The sequence below is a fragment of the Mytilus edulis genome, chromosome 7, assembly GCF_963676685.1.
Source record: "Mytilus edulis chromosome 7, xbMytEdul2.2, whole genome shotgun sequence".
Taxonomy (NCBI): domain Eukaryota; kingdom Metazoa; phylum Mollusca; class Bivalvia; order Mytilida; family Mytilidae; genus Mytilus; species Mytilus edulis.
The window spans coordinates 28,679,804-28,696,033 of record NC_092350.1 but is presented as its reverse complement, the minus strand read 5'-3'; the positions used below and the strand labels follow the sequence as shown (position 1 = coordinate 28,696,033).

The window sequence follows — 16,230 nt, the reverse complement described above, 5'->3', positions numbered from 1 at the left end:
TTCAGCAGTGTTACGTTGTATTTTGTGGACTCTTTACGAATTATTCAGAAACATCCCTTTTGCTCTCCGATACTATGAATTATAAGTAGTTGTATGCTAATCACGAACACACGTGCATTATTGTTTTAAAAGTATAGTATAGTAAAACTCTCAAAAAAATTATTTCTTGTTTTTTTTTATCAAAATCATATTAATTGTGTTCTCTATAATTGTTAAGTACTTTTGCATTGTTGTTCAATTCAAAATCATTTTAAGGAAAATATTAAAGTTCAAATGGAACGCTCTGGGTCATTTGATAACCCATTACATTCAAATAAGATATAAGTATTGCAAAATGAAATCAAACATAATTTACGTAATAGTCTTGAATTAAACCCCTTTGGAATAGCAAGAGATGTACGTTACAATTGGTATGGCTGCAAAATAACAATATGTCGATGAAACGTAAAGAAGGCTAAAAAAAACGTACGTGTGGCCATAGATCTGACGTCAACAACAATGCAAGCGAGAATTGTTAATGAGGAGTTTAGTCTGATCATGGAATCCTTTCTATATTAGTTTGCATTATCACAGGAAAAACAATCCTCATCTTGCAACACTTCTTCGTATACAATATTATGTCTCATCGATTTGACAATTGGTAACTACAACACCATATGGTTGCAATGCAAAATTGATGGTATAGATATTCTATGTAGTCATTCGTGTAGATCGGTGGAGGCGGTTATTATTTCTTATTCTACTTCTCGGCGTTGATGTAGTCATGGTCATCGTCATTATACATCACATACTCTCCACGACGTGTCTTTCAATAACCTTCTGCTGGTTATACAAATTCCGTGAGATATTCATCCCATTCGCACGAAGCTTTATTTATTAACCCTTTCAAGACGTAATTCTCTCTACAACTTATGTTTGGCAACGACTGTTTTAAATCCCTGTTCAAACCAATACGAACTTACAACTAGTATCTTGGATATTGCAAGTCACTGACTTTCAAAACCAGTTCGCAATAGAAAAGATAAAAAGCAGAAAAGATTCTTGTTTAAACTTTCCATCGATAACATAGGTCTCGATGCCATCAACTTGGACAGCGTCCTTTATCATAAACCAATTCACTTGAAACCCCTTCTTATTTCTAATACCTATACAAAACCAATTGCAACTAAAATTTCAATTGCAAACACCTGTTGCAGGATCTTTCTGTTGTCGATTTTAGTTCTGAACCTCCAGATTGCGCCTGCATTAGTTCTCTGTTCATGTATATTCCAGCTGGCCACGTTATTACTATTGACATAGACATTGTAAATAACTCTTCTCTGCAAAATGTGTTATCCAGAGCCCCGAAATATCGCGACAATAAATCCGTCAATTTAAAAGTACTGGTGGATTCAGTCGAGGATGATACCAGGCAGTAGGTTTAACGTGGGAAAGAGGACGAATATACTCTTTCCTAATGGAATAAGTTCGTTGATATAAATCAGAATTAAAAAAAAAAGTTATGGGTATGTGCATATGAATAATCATTCTACACAAATATTTAAAGATTTTTATGTTTCAAAACACCTGTTTTACCTAAAGGCAATTTTGTCGTTATCCTCGCAGATATTTATCAAACTGGATAAAACAAATCATTGGTTTCATTAAAATTCTCATTTGCATTTCGACTTAGGTAAAACAAAAAAATCAAAGACAGCTCCTTTGAATGGAACATACAGTTAGTGACTCGGCATTTAGCATGTTGTAATGTATTCTTTCGATCGATTTGATTTTGTTCATCCCTCATACTATTTTATATATGGTGTATGTTGAATACTTTATAGTTTATTGCTCATCCGGATTTATCAACGAAACAAAGCTTCTAGCTTTTCTACTTTAGTGAACTTCAATTTGTTTTCAGTCACAGAGTCTATAAACATCATGCATGCAGAGGTTAAGCTATCAGACGAATCAAATACGATCCTTACAACACCAGATGATCCAAATGTTCCATACAATCAACCAGTCAAATGGTCAAACAACAACCAATGGAAATTTTTAGAGCTAGATTTTAGTCTGAAATACCATACCTTCGAAAGGCCACCAAAACCAGACCCTACTGGAGATACACATTTTGTAACATATTTTAAGTATGAAATTGTAAAGGCTCTCCTCGTGATTGAACACAGACGTAAGGGTAAGTATTATGTATCATGTATCACAAAAAGTGTGACTGGACTAAATATTTTTACTTTAAACGAAACTGTGTGGCTTAAACCGTTAAAAACAACACTTAATAAATAGCATGCGTCCGAAGCGCTTCCGAAATGCTATAAGTATCATGTAGACCTTGACCGACTTGTTAGACTGGCTTAGCTAAAACCATGGTTGAACTCACTTCATGTCGTTTTGGAGACTAAGTAGTCCAAATTTTACGAGTGCTGCTTGTGTCAAACAATATCAAGCAATTATTATTCATTTAGTACATCCACCAAACTCGGCAAACATATGTTGGATTATAACTCTTCATCTTTTATATAAGCTTTGGATTTTAAATATTTTGGCCACGAGCATCACTGAAGAGACATGTATTGTCGAAATGCGCATCTGGTGCAAGAAAATTGGTACCGTTAATGTTATTGTAGATTTAAAAGACTATCATTTTGATTGCAACGTCTCCCATGCAATGTGTTGTTGAAACAAGTATGGTTCAATACAAGATGGTTAAAAATGAAAAAAAAAAATCATCAATCAGGTCAAAACAGTAAGATCTCTTGTCGTTTTGTGAGTGTGAATCAAAATTAAAACTTGATCTGCCTGTATACTGTGTCTGTTGTATTATGTATTTAGATGCGACAGATATGATCAACATATTTTTCAAACGTTGACTTTGTTGTTCAAATAACATCGTCTATGTAGAGTCGATATAGCCTCATTATATCAAATTAAGGGTAATGATATCTTTATTCCTTCTTCCAAAGAAGCCTTGATTAGAGACTATCACAAATTTTGAATTTTCCTCGGAGTTCAGTATTTTTTTGATTTTACCTTTTTTTGTATGAATCTCATAATTAACTAAAGCAGAAATACTGATAATGATAGGCGAAAATGGAGCAGAGTAGTTCGAATAGCATCTCTGTTTTCTTTTGGAGAAAATACTGTCAAATGTAACAATACGGTAACGTCGGTGTTATTAGTTTTTGATCAATTATTTTTCTGAGGAACCATGCATAGTTGGTTTGTGATTATAAGTACAAAGGTGTATCAACATTTATCCATGGCGATTATTTGGCTCTACCTCAAGTCATAGTCGGCATACTTTTAGCCTTTTATACGTACTAATTTCTTCAGGTCCACCTTAATAATAATAATAATAATAATAATAATGTCCTTTGTGAAGAAAAATATTCAAACTTTTATGAGAAATGTGAATTTTTGGACATGTTTTATTCATCGTTATTCTGCAATTCATATTGTTAAAACTGAAAAATGTTCCATATATCCCCCCCCCCCCTAAATTCTATAATAATCCCTCCCTTTCTGTGTTCTTCAAATAACCAATTCCACACGGGCATATAATTTCATTTTACGGAAATCAAGCTGCCAAACGCCTCAAATACACTAAAATTTTGTTGTTTGACTTGTGGTTTTTACGTACTGGCGTGAATACTTTTAAGTAAAGAATAAGAAGACAGAATAAGACATAGAACTACATTTGCAATCTATCGTAAAGGTCATCACGAAATATTGTTCCTATAGTAAGATCAGTCATTAAGATTTTGTTTTCAACCACTTTATGCACATATTTGCATGACAGGTCACATTTCCGTAAAATTTATTTGTTGTAAAACATTTTTTTCTGCACGTATATTTTTCTCTTCTGCTGTTCGATTTCAACCATGACCGTGTTTAAAATATATAATTGTCCCCACATTCAATATTACAAACCTATAACATTTCATTACATGCAAGTTAACTTTACGAAAATTCAAATAATGCGCTTTCCTTAAAGCTATTGAAGGAAAGGAACTTTTCATTTTTCACAGGAGAAAATTTTGGAATTTCATGTAGAGTTTGCCTATTTATAGATTCAAACGGGAAAACCAACGGTCTAATCGATATAAGAAACGAGAAACACTTATGAACCACATCAGCAAACGACAGCCACTATTCATCAGGTTCCTGACTTAAAACAGGTTTAAAGAAATGGAGCGGGTTTAAATATTTTAATAGGTACCAACCAACCTTCGCCCTTACCTGAAACAATAGTGTAACATCAAAACAAAGAACGACACATTATAAAATATCAATTGAAATGGCGTAACTCAATCAAAAGACATATATGAGCACACGTTATTATACATTGAAGGAATAAATTTGATCTAAGTCACAATGTTAATATAAACTCAATGAAATAAGGGCTGATATGTAAAACAATTTCAGATAGTCAACCGGAAATGAAAATAACTTTGTTGTACGGTAAACAGTAACAATGGAGAACGGATGTACGTTTTACAAAATAAATAATTTTGTTGTTCATTATATTCATAGGACAATAATAGAAGTGAAGTGAAACTTTATAGTCATAAGAAATGCTTATCAAAGCTGGTATATATTTAAAATAGAGAGAAAAGATATAACACTAAACAAATTGTTTAATCAGTAGTAATCTCCCTTGTAAAATCGATAAAAAATACACAAACATTTTTGGAAAATAATTAGAAAAATATAAGTTTAATGTATGCTGTTATCAAGTCTTTATTTTGCAATTACATATTTGTTATTTATTCCTTAGCACACTGTATTTTGGTCTTTATCATCGTTATATTTTACTGCTTCTTGTTTATTACTTTTCACCCTGTAAATTTTATTTTGATTCTAAACTAAATTTACTTGAGAAAAAAATTTAGAAACCAACTATTTTTATCGCTCTAAAGAAAAATATCAATTACGATAGCTATATTTCATTGTCTCTTGGCTTTTTGTTTCGTTACTTTGTGATAAGTCAAGTATGTCCAATCGACGAACTTGTTTTAATTTACCGCTATCACTGGCCTTTCTATCAGTCGGCGTTACTAATTGTTTTTGCTTCAGGGGATTTATTTCAAAATGAACGAAGTTATACAGGATGAAATTGAATAGTTGTTTCAATCTTTTGACGATGTTCACTATTCTTATGTCATCAGACATGAACCTTTGTTAAATGAAAAATAAGGAATTTACACTCCATTTTGATATTTGTATACACTCTTAACTACTATAGATCTCTCATGTATTGGTCGGATAGGTATATAACAAGGTACATGCTCAAATGATATTCATTTTATTAAACTTTGTTTCTTTTGCAGGAGTATCTAGAAATAATCGGATGTTAAATTGCCGTAACGGCTATCCCTATCCAATATTTCATATTACAAATTGTGGTAAAAAGAAAAAGTTCGACATACAGTCTTGGGGTTTTCAACATGCAGATAAGTAAGATACATTTAACTGGTATAATCAATTAAAATTTCTAAATTTCTTGACAAAAAATGGTTTTTATAAATAGCCATATACAAATCTTATTATTTAAAAGGAAACCCCACCGACGATTCATAACTCATTTGATACAACAATGCAGTTTCTTCCAATAAAGTATAAGAAATTAATTTTCATAACTGTAAAAAGAATGATTTAAAAAAAGAAAAATAATTTCGTCATGATATATTTATAATCATTCAATTTCCAAGTTTTTTAAAACATTGTTTCGAATTATAGAGTTGCAACATATTTTACACAAACACATTAGATCCAAGAACACAGATATTTCGTATTGCATTTCTTTCAGACAATAACGCAAATGAAAAGTAACTTGTTTAGTAACTGATAATATATGACAAAGGCTATTTATTAAATCCACTGTATGTCAAGACATTGTGAAATTTTATCTAATCGCGCCAGTTACGTATATTTTACTATAAAGTCCCTAGTGTGGACAGTGTATAACTTGAAATTTTTGTTCATACACCTTCCAATGTATATCAAAATTATAGAAAAATATACTGCGTTTAACACAACATATGGATAAGTGTATGTGAAAGGAGTCTGTAATTCAGTTTGACAGCCTCATACCTACTTATTTTTTACCTTTTCAAACTAGAGAAAATCCCTATGTTACATAACAAATAATACCCCAAATGTTTTTAAAAGTAATTAAATCATCTAACTCATAATTTTATGCATTAAATATAAATAAATAAATTTGGAAGGTGTATTAAATTCATATGAAACTTCAAATTAAAACAAATGATGCACATGTTTTTATGACAAAATGCATAGTTTTTATTATAAAAGTTATGTACATACACTTTTTTTAAAGAAAATTCTTTAATTTGTCCACATTTAGAAGACGTTTACTTTTTTTAATTGCTTGCTTCCAGGAACCAATTCGCCGACACATTTTCCATATGCAAAGTGACCTTAGTGTGAACCCTCTCGTAAAAATCCGGTGATCGCAATACGCATGGATCTGTCACTGAAATAAACTATTATTTGATTGTACATGTTAAACACGTGCTCAATATCCATGCTTTTTTGTTGATTGCTTTAAGGTGACAATCGGTAAACTTCGGAATCAAAACACGGCATTTGATGAGCTGCCATATTTGTTAAATCATAACAGACAGAGAGAAAAAATTGACGATTATACGATATGTTTGCGTAAAAAATGATAAAATCGTGCACAGAAGACTAAGTTAATGCATTGGTTCAAGAATTAGATAAACATTTTTTTTCACCAGTCACTCGTTTCATATGACTTTTAAAAACAAAATGAAATGTATACACTGTTCACACTAGGGACTCTGCAGTTTAATATACTTAACTGTTGCTATTAATTAACATTTCACAATTTCATAACATACAAAAATCAAAGGACGATAACTGTGTCCCCGTACATGTTTTATGCATTGTTTTTGCCAATTGAACATCGGGTTACTTATTCTCAATATTCAAAACAAATTTTAAATGTATTAGCCTAAAATGCCGTGATTTGAATTTCATGATCATTGAGTGACCTGCAAAAAATAGTTTTGACATGAAATGACTGTCACTTTAATGGAACTTCTGTCAAAATAGCTGTGAATGCTTGACATTACAAAATGTATACTAGAAGGAAAGAGGCTCTGAATTAGTTGTTTTATACCTCGTAGGATAAACTAGAAAATAATAACGTTATGTCATTTGGTCTCTATTGTGTGTGAAGAGTTGTGTCATTGGCAATCATACCATATCTTCTAATCTGATACTAAGTAAAAGTGGTAAAGTCAATTGGAGATCATTTCCATATTCAGTCAATTAGAAACATTGGAGGTGACAATGACTCGGCAATTTACTTTCGTAACGCTTACTCCATTTGAAACCTTGACATTTAATATTCAAAACATCAACAGGTGGAAGCACAAGTAGTACACAAAGCAGTGACAGTTTTTATATGTCAAAAACTGTAGCCGATACAAAAAAGGATACAAAATGTTAGGGACGTCAAGATTAAACTTCATTTTGGAAATCTGTAATGATATGCCTAGTATAGCAACCGCTTTTTTTTTGGGGGGGGGGATTTCCATAGAACCTCACCTAACAGATGTAATAATTTTTTAACAAAAGGGGCAACGTTCTGTTTTACAAATTCCCTTTATCATAGATCGATTACGGCAAAATCTGGTATAAATCGAAGCGGTCCATTTCACAGGACTGTGCATTTTTAGGCGAATATTTTACTGTAATATGTATTTATTTTATTTATCATATAGGTTAACAATAACGTGTACTGCTGAAAATGGAGGTTTCCTAATATATCGCGATAGGGAAGATGGTAACAGAGACATCAAAGTCAGACTCAAAGGCAAAACAGTTCAGAGTAGCTTAATCTTCCGATGGGATTACATAACACCATACCAAGAATGTATAAATGGAAGTAAAACAGATTGTAAGCAACCACCATAGGATTTCCATAGAACCTCACCTAACAGATGTAATAATTTTTTAACAAAAGGGGCAACGTTTTGTTTTACAAATTCCCTTTATCATAGATCGATTACGGCAAAATCTGGTATAAATCGAAGCGGTCCATTTCACAGGACTGTGCATTTTTAGGCGAATATTTTACTGTAATATGTATTTATTTTATTTATCATATAGGTTAACAATAACGTGTACTGCTGAAAATGGAGGTTTCCTAATATATCGCGATAGGGAAGATGGTAACAGAGACATCAAAGTCAGACTCAAAGGCAAAACAGTTCAGAGTAGCTTAATCTTCCGATGGGATTACATAACACCATACCAAGAATGTATAAATGGAAGTAAAACAGATTGTAAGCAACCACCAGTTGATTGCAAGGACGTATCTAAACAGGTTTGGAGAGGAAATCCTCTATAAAGTCGTTAACCGTAATAAAATGCAGAATCTCCTTTTAATTGTATTTGTGCATTTGTCTGGTTTTTAATATTAATATTAATTTTAATACAAACTATCCAATGTTTTTTTTATACGACTTATCAAACATATCATTACTGATGCCGTAGTTAATCAGTTTTATTACTTTTTAGCCAGATATAAAAGTTAGATGGGGAGGATGGAAAGATGATCTTTCCGGCATTGATCATTTTGAACTTGAACTGTACGAGCTTGTGTCTACTGGTAGACATTTGAATCATATAAACGGACCAGCTGTCCATCGTGATGAGAAAATATCAGTTCATACCTCAGAGGTATGATAACTATTTCTGTCTATACATGTTCATGACTTTGACTATCCATTTACATAGACGGAAATTTTTGCATATGAATGTTCTTTGTTAGGTTGTATACCAGTGAATATTTCTTTTGTAATAACTCTGAAAATTGTTATTGAATGTAAAAAAAAAATGCCCCTTCTGAAAGCTTTACAAAAAGGAAAATATCAAAAATACCGAAGTCAATTTCAAATCGCAAAGTCCCTTATCAAATGAAAAAATTAAAAGCTTTACAAATCAATCAAATGAAACACATATATCATACTCCTGTTTTGCTGAAGTGTATTTTAAAGGTTTCTTTTCTCGGTATGATATTCAATTTTGACAAACTAGCACATTCACAGGGTTAAGCTCCATGTCTGTACTATAAGGTCCTATCCATTATAATGTTGGTCTTTTTCAAAACAGCAAATTTATTAACGCCTTACGATGACTCAAAACTGCAGTTTTATATGTTGTGACTTGTGAACTGTTGTTTGTCTTTTCGTCGTTTTTTGCCATGTCATTATCAGTTTGTTTTAGACTTGAGAATGAGTTTAAATATCCCTTTGATATCTTTCCATTCTCTTTCCGTTCACCCCAAGTTATATGTTGGGTTCGTTTTGCTCATTCAATAGGATTAAGGACTATTTTTTTTTCTTTTCATCGTCTTTTACTGTCGTTGCAAGGCGTTGTCAGTTTATGAGCCTCTTTTTAAACAGTGTGGGAAAACTTATTAACGGTATTTTAATAAGCTAACCCATACCGAAATGAAAAATTTAGAACAATTAATCGAGAGTACCTATCGTTCAGTCGGGAAACAGTCCGGGGTATATACAGATACGTTCTCTGTCTTTTCTTCTCTATGACACTAAAACAATATTAACATGCAATAACCATGCAATAGTTATTAGATTATGTTTATCAAATGTATCTGTATACATATTGACTAAGAAGAAGTGATTATTCACTGCATAGCCAGACAAACTCATGCCTGTATAAACCTACGGGGCTTCCCTTTTATTTAAATCGTATATTGACCTCTAAATAATATTTCGAGGTTATTGTGTTGTTGGGATATTGCCATACAGAATTTTTATTTATTCCATTTTAGCAAATTTTAAAACTACCGAAACCGGGTATGTATTCCATGATTCTGACATCGATTGACAAAGCAGGAAACCACCAGTCAGCAAGATGTCTAGTTTTCTATGACGATATATCTGTTGTTGACATCAAACATACTAAAAGAATAAAAGTAAATGAGGCTTCTGCGAAAACAAACTATACATGGGTGTCAGTTGATGATGTAGAATTATCTGTGACATGGCCAGATCGTTTTTTAAATGAAAGACATGAAAAGCACGGCTGGTTGTACGAAGTGGCAGCTTATGTAGGCGTTCAAGAGGAATACGATGATTTATTTGGACCTCGAAAGGTCTCTCCTATTGACAATATACATGGTATGTAACTGGATGGTTGTCGTGTAAGTTAGTTTCAATCATTAATTGTAATGTTTATCAATAAATAACCATAAGTTGTTGGAAAACAATTACACAAAAAATAATAACAAATAAGAAATATTTGCATTATACCATAGTTGGCAGAGAAGAACAAAAATGTATATTTGTGGTTGCCAAATGAATTGAAAAAAGTATGGCTTCCTATGTAATCTTGTTATTGATTGTAACACCGATAAAAAAAAAAGGTGTAGTGAGATAACTTAATGAGTTTCAGTTAAGACCCTCAGTTTTTTTTTAGTTTTCTATTGTTTTACATCGAGATTTTAACAGAATAAATGCAAAACAGAGAGTATGCAGTCACCTTCAAAATATTTGTTTTTGATATGCCTATATCAATTGAACACTTTAAAACCATATAATATTACATATATTCCGAAAACCTTTATATCAGACAACGTATACTGTTAGACCATTAAACATGTACCGCATTCCATAACACGATTAAACATGTACCGTACACTATCATATTAAATTATTCCATAAAGAGTGTGAATCAAATTTCTGTGTTAGCCTGATTAGTAAAAATAACGATCAGGTAATTTTGAATAAGAAACAACAACAACAGTTGATTTTTTATTGTTTTGTTTTACATACGAAAATGCCTGTACCAAGTAAGTAATATGACAGTTATCCATTCGTTGGAAGTGTTTGAGCTTTTGATTTTGCCATTTGATTTGGGACTTTCCGTTTTGAGTATTCCTCGGAGTATTTTGGTGATTTTACTTTTTTCCAATGATAATAAAACAAAATAATTTTTCTTCCTTTACAGGAATTGTAAAATTTGAAATTAAGTATGAAGTATATGGACCATATCTAAAAGCAAACCAAAGTTTCACCCAAACAGCAAATGTATTAAGTCAAGCTGAATATTTGAATATAACTTGGGAAGATGGCTATAGACTTGATATCACCGTTAAAGCCCTTGACATTTTAGATAATTATAAGGATGATATTATATCAGTTTATAAAGATGTTAGTTCTCCAGTAATACAAAACTTGTGGTTAACTAAGGGAGACAGAGTGAATATATCAGTACACAGTATGGAAGATTTCTCTAAAATGACGTGAGTATTGTCACTTTTAAGTACGTTTCAAAATATTAGTACTACATAAAGTTTACAACTAGATCATAATTCATTTGAAAGAAACTATAAGGAAATATGTAAGGATTCAAAGGTTCCTTGTCATTTTTATTTCTTTCAAATTCACAAATATTGATTTGATGTTGTGTATAAATTTATGAACTACCTTGCTTAATAAAAATTGGTGTAATATGGATAATTTATGATTGCAATATTGCAATGTTGACAGTGTAGTAAAAGCGATTGTATTTTAGGCGTTTATTTTTGTTAATTACCAAGACAATTATGTTCTAAGAATTTTAATTTACAATTCTAAATATAACCTTTTATATTTTCACAACTAAAAGAAACATCTTCCGTATTCTTATTGTAATTCAAGTCTGAAGAGATTTGAATATCGGAAAACTATAGTTGCCATAATTTATTTCCCCCGGTCAAAAGCATAGAATGGGAGGCATTTGATTATGCCAGTGGATTGGACCAAGTAGAATGGAGGCTTTATAATAATCATACGGGGATAGAAGAACATGGTAAAGCAGCACCTACGACACAAGGTGAGGCTGAGGTAGGTATGCAACAAAAAGTTCTATTCCATATCATATTACTGAAAGCACTCGTCGAAATTTTGGGTCTTCAATGCTCTTCAACTTTGTACTTATTTGGCTTTATACCTATTATGAGTTGAGCCTGACTGGTGAGTCTTCTGTAGACGAAGCGCGCGTCTGACGTATTGAGTTATAAACCTGGTGTTTCTGATTTCTGAACTATATTCGATTGACTGTTTACCAGTTTGTAATTTGAAAGACATTAGCTTATAATAATCTATTTCAAAATTAAATGTCGCTTTCAACTTTGCCTTCCCTATTCAAGATATATAATGATTTATATTGTAATTTTTTGGATTTTAAAATGCATAAACGTACGATATACAAAATATATTTTGTCGTTCTAAAACGTTGTAAAAAGAAAAATAGTTTGTGGGGATTTTGTTAACTTTATTCCGTTGTATGTTACAGACATTGGAGGATTGCATCAATAAGTATGGTTCAGCACCAAAAGGCCCATCCTGTTACTGTACAATGTTTCATGGTTGCTTTCACAAACATTTTCAAATTAGACCAATTATTGTTAAGGATTCAGGAATCACTCCTGGGAAGGAGATTGGGTTGCATGATTCAGATTACTTCATTGAAGTCACAGTTACTAACAAAGCCTTATTAAAGACGAAGAAGACAATTCAAGTAAGTTTTTTGCCTTCTTTAAATATATCGACACTAACACAGCTCTACGTTTTCTATGTTATGTCATGTGTACTATTGTTTGTCTGTTAGTTCTTTTTTTTATTTTTAGCCATGACGTTGTCAGTTTATTTTAGATTTATGAATTTGACTGTCCCTTTGGTATCTTTCGTCCCTCTTTTTAATAGTAAAAACAGACCAATCTTAAAACTTAATTCTTTCTAGATTTGAAAGGTTGCCAAAGCAGGTTGATTTTATTATTATTAATTCTATAGTGATTTGTTGTAGACATTACTGATTGGTCCTACAATTCTGTAATATAATTTGAATATAAAATGAGCTAAACTTGTCAAATTATATCGCTTGTTTTTAGTGAATATTATTGTTATAAGTGGCAATCGGATGTTAGTATATTTAAATTATCTTTGTGTTCATAACATATACATTTGGTCTGGTCTCAAGATGAATTTAGAGAAAACAAAGGTAGTCTGGATTGGGAAAAAGAAATATAGCCAAGATACAATGTGTGTAAAGTAGGGATTGGAGTGGGGTTCCAACAGATTTACGCTCTTGGGTATTAAATATTCAGTAGACTTACAAGAAATGGAAACACTAAATTTTGAACCAAAATTTAAAGAGATAGAAAGAACAAGGAAAAGCTGGTCTAACAAATATTTATCCCCAATTGGAAAAGTTACAATAATTAAAAGTCTTATAATTTCAAAGCTCAATCACCTATTTTTAACTTTACCAAATCTTAATAATGGATTACTAAATCAATTCATAAAAAAATTATTTTATTTATTTGGGATGGTAAACAAGACAAAATTAAACGGGAAACAATTGCTCAAATATATGAACTGGGTGGACTAAACATGTTAAATCTAAAACAATACATCAAAGGATTAAAACTAACTTGGATAAGAAGAATAATCAAACAAACTAATAACTATCGTAAGTTACTAACTTGTACTGAAAAAATTGAATTAAATGAATTATTCTTGATAGGTCCAAGAACACAAGTAAGAAATCCTTTTTGACTTGAGGTTTTAAATGCTTGGACTGAACTACAAACCAAAGTAGCTATTAAGAACGAATATGATTTTATCGCATCTAATCTTTGGAATAATAAAGAAATTAAAATTTGTAATCAAACCCCTCTGTATAAAAAATTGACTGAAAAGGGCGTCTGGCTAATAAATGATTTAATTGATAATGATGGACATTTAATGAATTGGCAGGAATTTAATAATACATATGATGCTGATACCAACTTTCTTATATTTCAAGGAGTAATGTCAGCTGTTTATTCCTATATGAAAAGTCTTTATATTAAAAATAATCAGCTTATGAAGCCTTATGGGCCAATTATACCAACTACTATTTCTATATTTATGAAATCTACAAAAGAATCAAAAGACATGTATAATGTTTTAAATAAAAAAAATAACCAAAATTACACCACAGACAAAGTGGTCTTTAATCCCAAATAGACATAATATTATTTGGAATAAAATATACAGACTTCCATTTTACATAACTAAAAACTCAAAACTACAGTGGCTCCAATACAGGATTAATCACAGAATTTTGGGAACTAATAAATTTCTCTACAAAATTAAAGTCTCACAAAATTAAAGTCTCACAAAACAATAAATGCACTTTTTGTTCAGACTCAATAGAAACTATTGAACACATATTCTGGACATGTCCAAAAGTTGTTGATGTTTGGGAAGAACTTAATAAATGGATATTTGCAAAAGTTCAAATTGAACTACCACTTAATTTAGATATTGTCTTATTTGGGATATTAGAAAAAACAGAAAAAAACTACATAAGAAATCTCATAATACTATTAACCAAATATTATATATACAAAACAAAAATGCAATGTGGATAGGTAAATAGTGTAGCCTTAAAAAATTACCTTAAAGAAAATTTGTTCATTGAAAAAATAATATTTTATAAAAATAAACCATTGCAAAGAGCGTACACCTGCTGGAACCCCTGGCTCCAACTAATAGAATGATTTCATAAGCTAACTCTCACGTAATAAAAATATCTACCCAATCCATGCTACCTTAGATTTAGATTTTCTATTCTTTTTTAAAATTATTAATAATATTAATATACGTTTATAGAAGGATTCAAACTATCAACTTTATGTACTTGTCTCGAGTTTGCTGATGTACTATGAACGTATTTACCATAATTATATTACATATATGAAGTTCTTTGCCAATAAACACATTACAAAAAAAACATCTACATTTGTACCTCACTCTGTAGTAAATGGATTATGTAATCATTACTTACTATAAATATTCAAGTTAGAATAAAAAAAAAATAATGATTTAACGAATGTTTTGCGCAAGAATTCCTAAAAATGTCATTGTTCGTATGCATGACAGTAAGGAATCTATGTGAAATAGAAATATCTGTTACTTATGAAATGTTTATGTGAAAATATATTTGAGGAAATTTATAGAATTCAAATCGACTATGATAAACAAAAATACATCAATATTTTTAATTCGGAAATAGTCTAAGATATTGTATACTATACAAATCTCCTTATTTAAAAGACAGACGGCCTTGATAAAGTATTTTCCTCTCGAATTTGGAATTACAACAACAAAAACAGACATTAAATTGCCATTTTGGTGAATTTGATAGCCGAATATAGTTATGGTGTTTTCTTTTTTATGCTCCACTTACGATAGTAGAGGGGCATTATGTTTTCTGGTCTGTGCCTCCGTTCCTTCGTCCGTTCGTTCGTCCCGCTTCAGGTTAATGTTTTTGATGAAGTTGAAGTCCAATCAATTTGAAACTTAGTACACATGTTCCTTATGATATGATCTTTCTAATTTTAATGTCATATTAAAGTATTGACCACAATTTTATGGTCCACTGAACAAAGAAAAAGATATAGTGAAGCTCAGGTTAAAGTTTTTCGTCAAGGTAGTTTTTGATGAAGTTGAAGTCCAATCAACTTGAAACTTACTACACATGTTAACTATGATATGATGTTTCTAATTTCAATGCAAAATTAAAGTATTGACCCTAATTTCACGGTCCAGTGAACATGTAAAATGATAGTGCGAGTGGGGCATCCGTGTACTATGGACACATTCTTGTTTTTAATATCTTCACAAGCCTATAATTGCTCGAAACAACGTTATGTCAACTTTGGCGTATAGTTGACTCATTTGCAACCATACCTGTTCTCTATATATTTATATTGCTAGTTAAGAAAAAAATTGAGATAGAAAATGACTATTCAAATACTTTCAATTTCTATGCATCCCGCTTTTGTGTTATTGTGCTCTGATGATTTTGTCTTTCTTTTTTGTTTATTCGCTTTGTCTTTAAAGTATATATAACATTGGTTTATTCTGGCTATTACCCCAATTTGATGTTTTATAGGTAAAACAGTAAGATTTCATGTTTGAGATCCCAATATTTTTTATGTTTACAATGGGATAATTTAGATTCTAATATGACGTCCTTATTACGCTTTGTAAACAAAGCCGTGTTCTAATGAGCATAAAAAATATGTTTGACACATGCGCACGAACTTACTGTGTATATTTACGTTATTCTCATCGTTATCCTTTTAAATCCATGCATTTAAGCAGCTAGCATAAACTTTTA

General features: G+C 31.2%; 1 protein-coding gene across 1 annotated transcript in view; it reads left to right on the top strand.

Moving 5' to 3' along the window:
• LOC139481185 (uncharacterized) overlaps window positions 1-16,230 on the top strand; it is a 98,736-nt gene that overhangs the window by 20,260 nt on the left and 62,246 nt on the right. Inside the window, exons 10-17 of the mRNA XM_071264343.1 lie at window positions 1,901-2,176; window positions 5,328-5,454; window positions 8,158-8,374; window positions 8,569-8,730; window positions 9,848-10,196; window positions 11,026-11,320; window positions 11,780-11,903; window positions 12,355-12,579. Coding sequence (XP_071120444.1) covers window positions 1,901-2,176; window positions 5,328-5,454; window positions 8,158-8,374; window positions 8,569-8,730; window positions 9,848-10,196; window positions 11,026-11,320; window positions 11,780-11,903; window positions 12,355-12,579 — 1,775 coding nt within the window. The remainder of the gene's footprint in view (window positions 1-1,900; window positions 2,177-5,327; window positions 5,455-8,157; window positions 8,375-8,568; window positions 8,731-9,847; window positions 10,197-11,025; window positions 11,321-11,779; window positions 11,904-12,354; window positions 12,580-16,230) is intronic.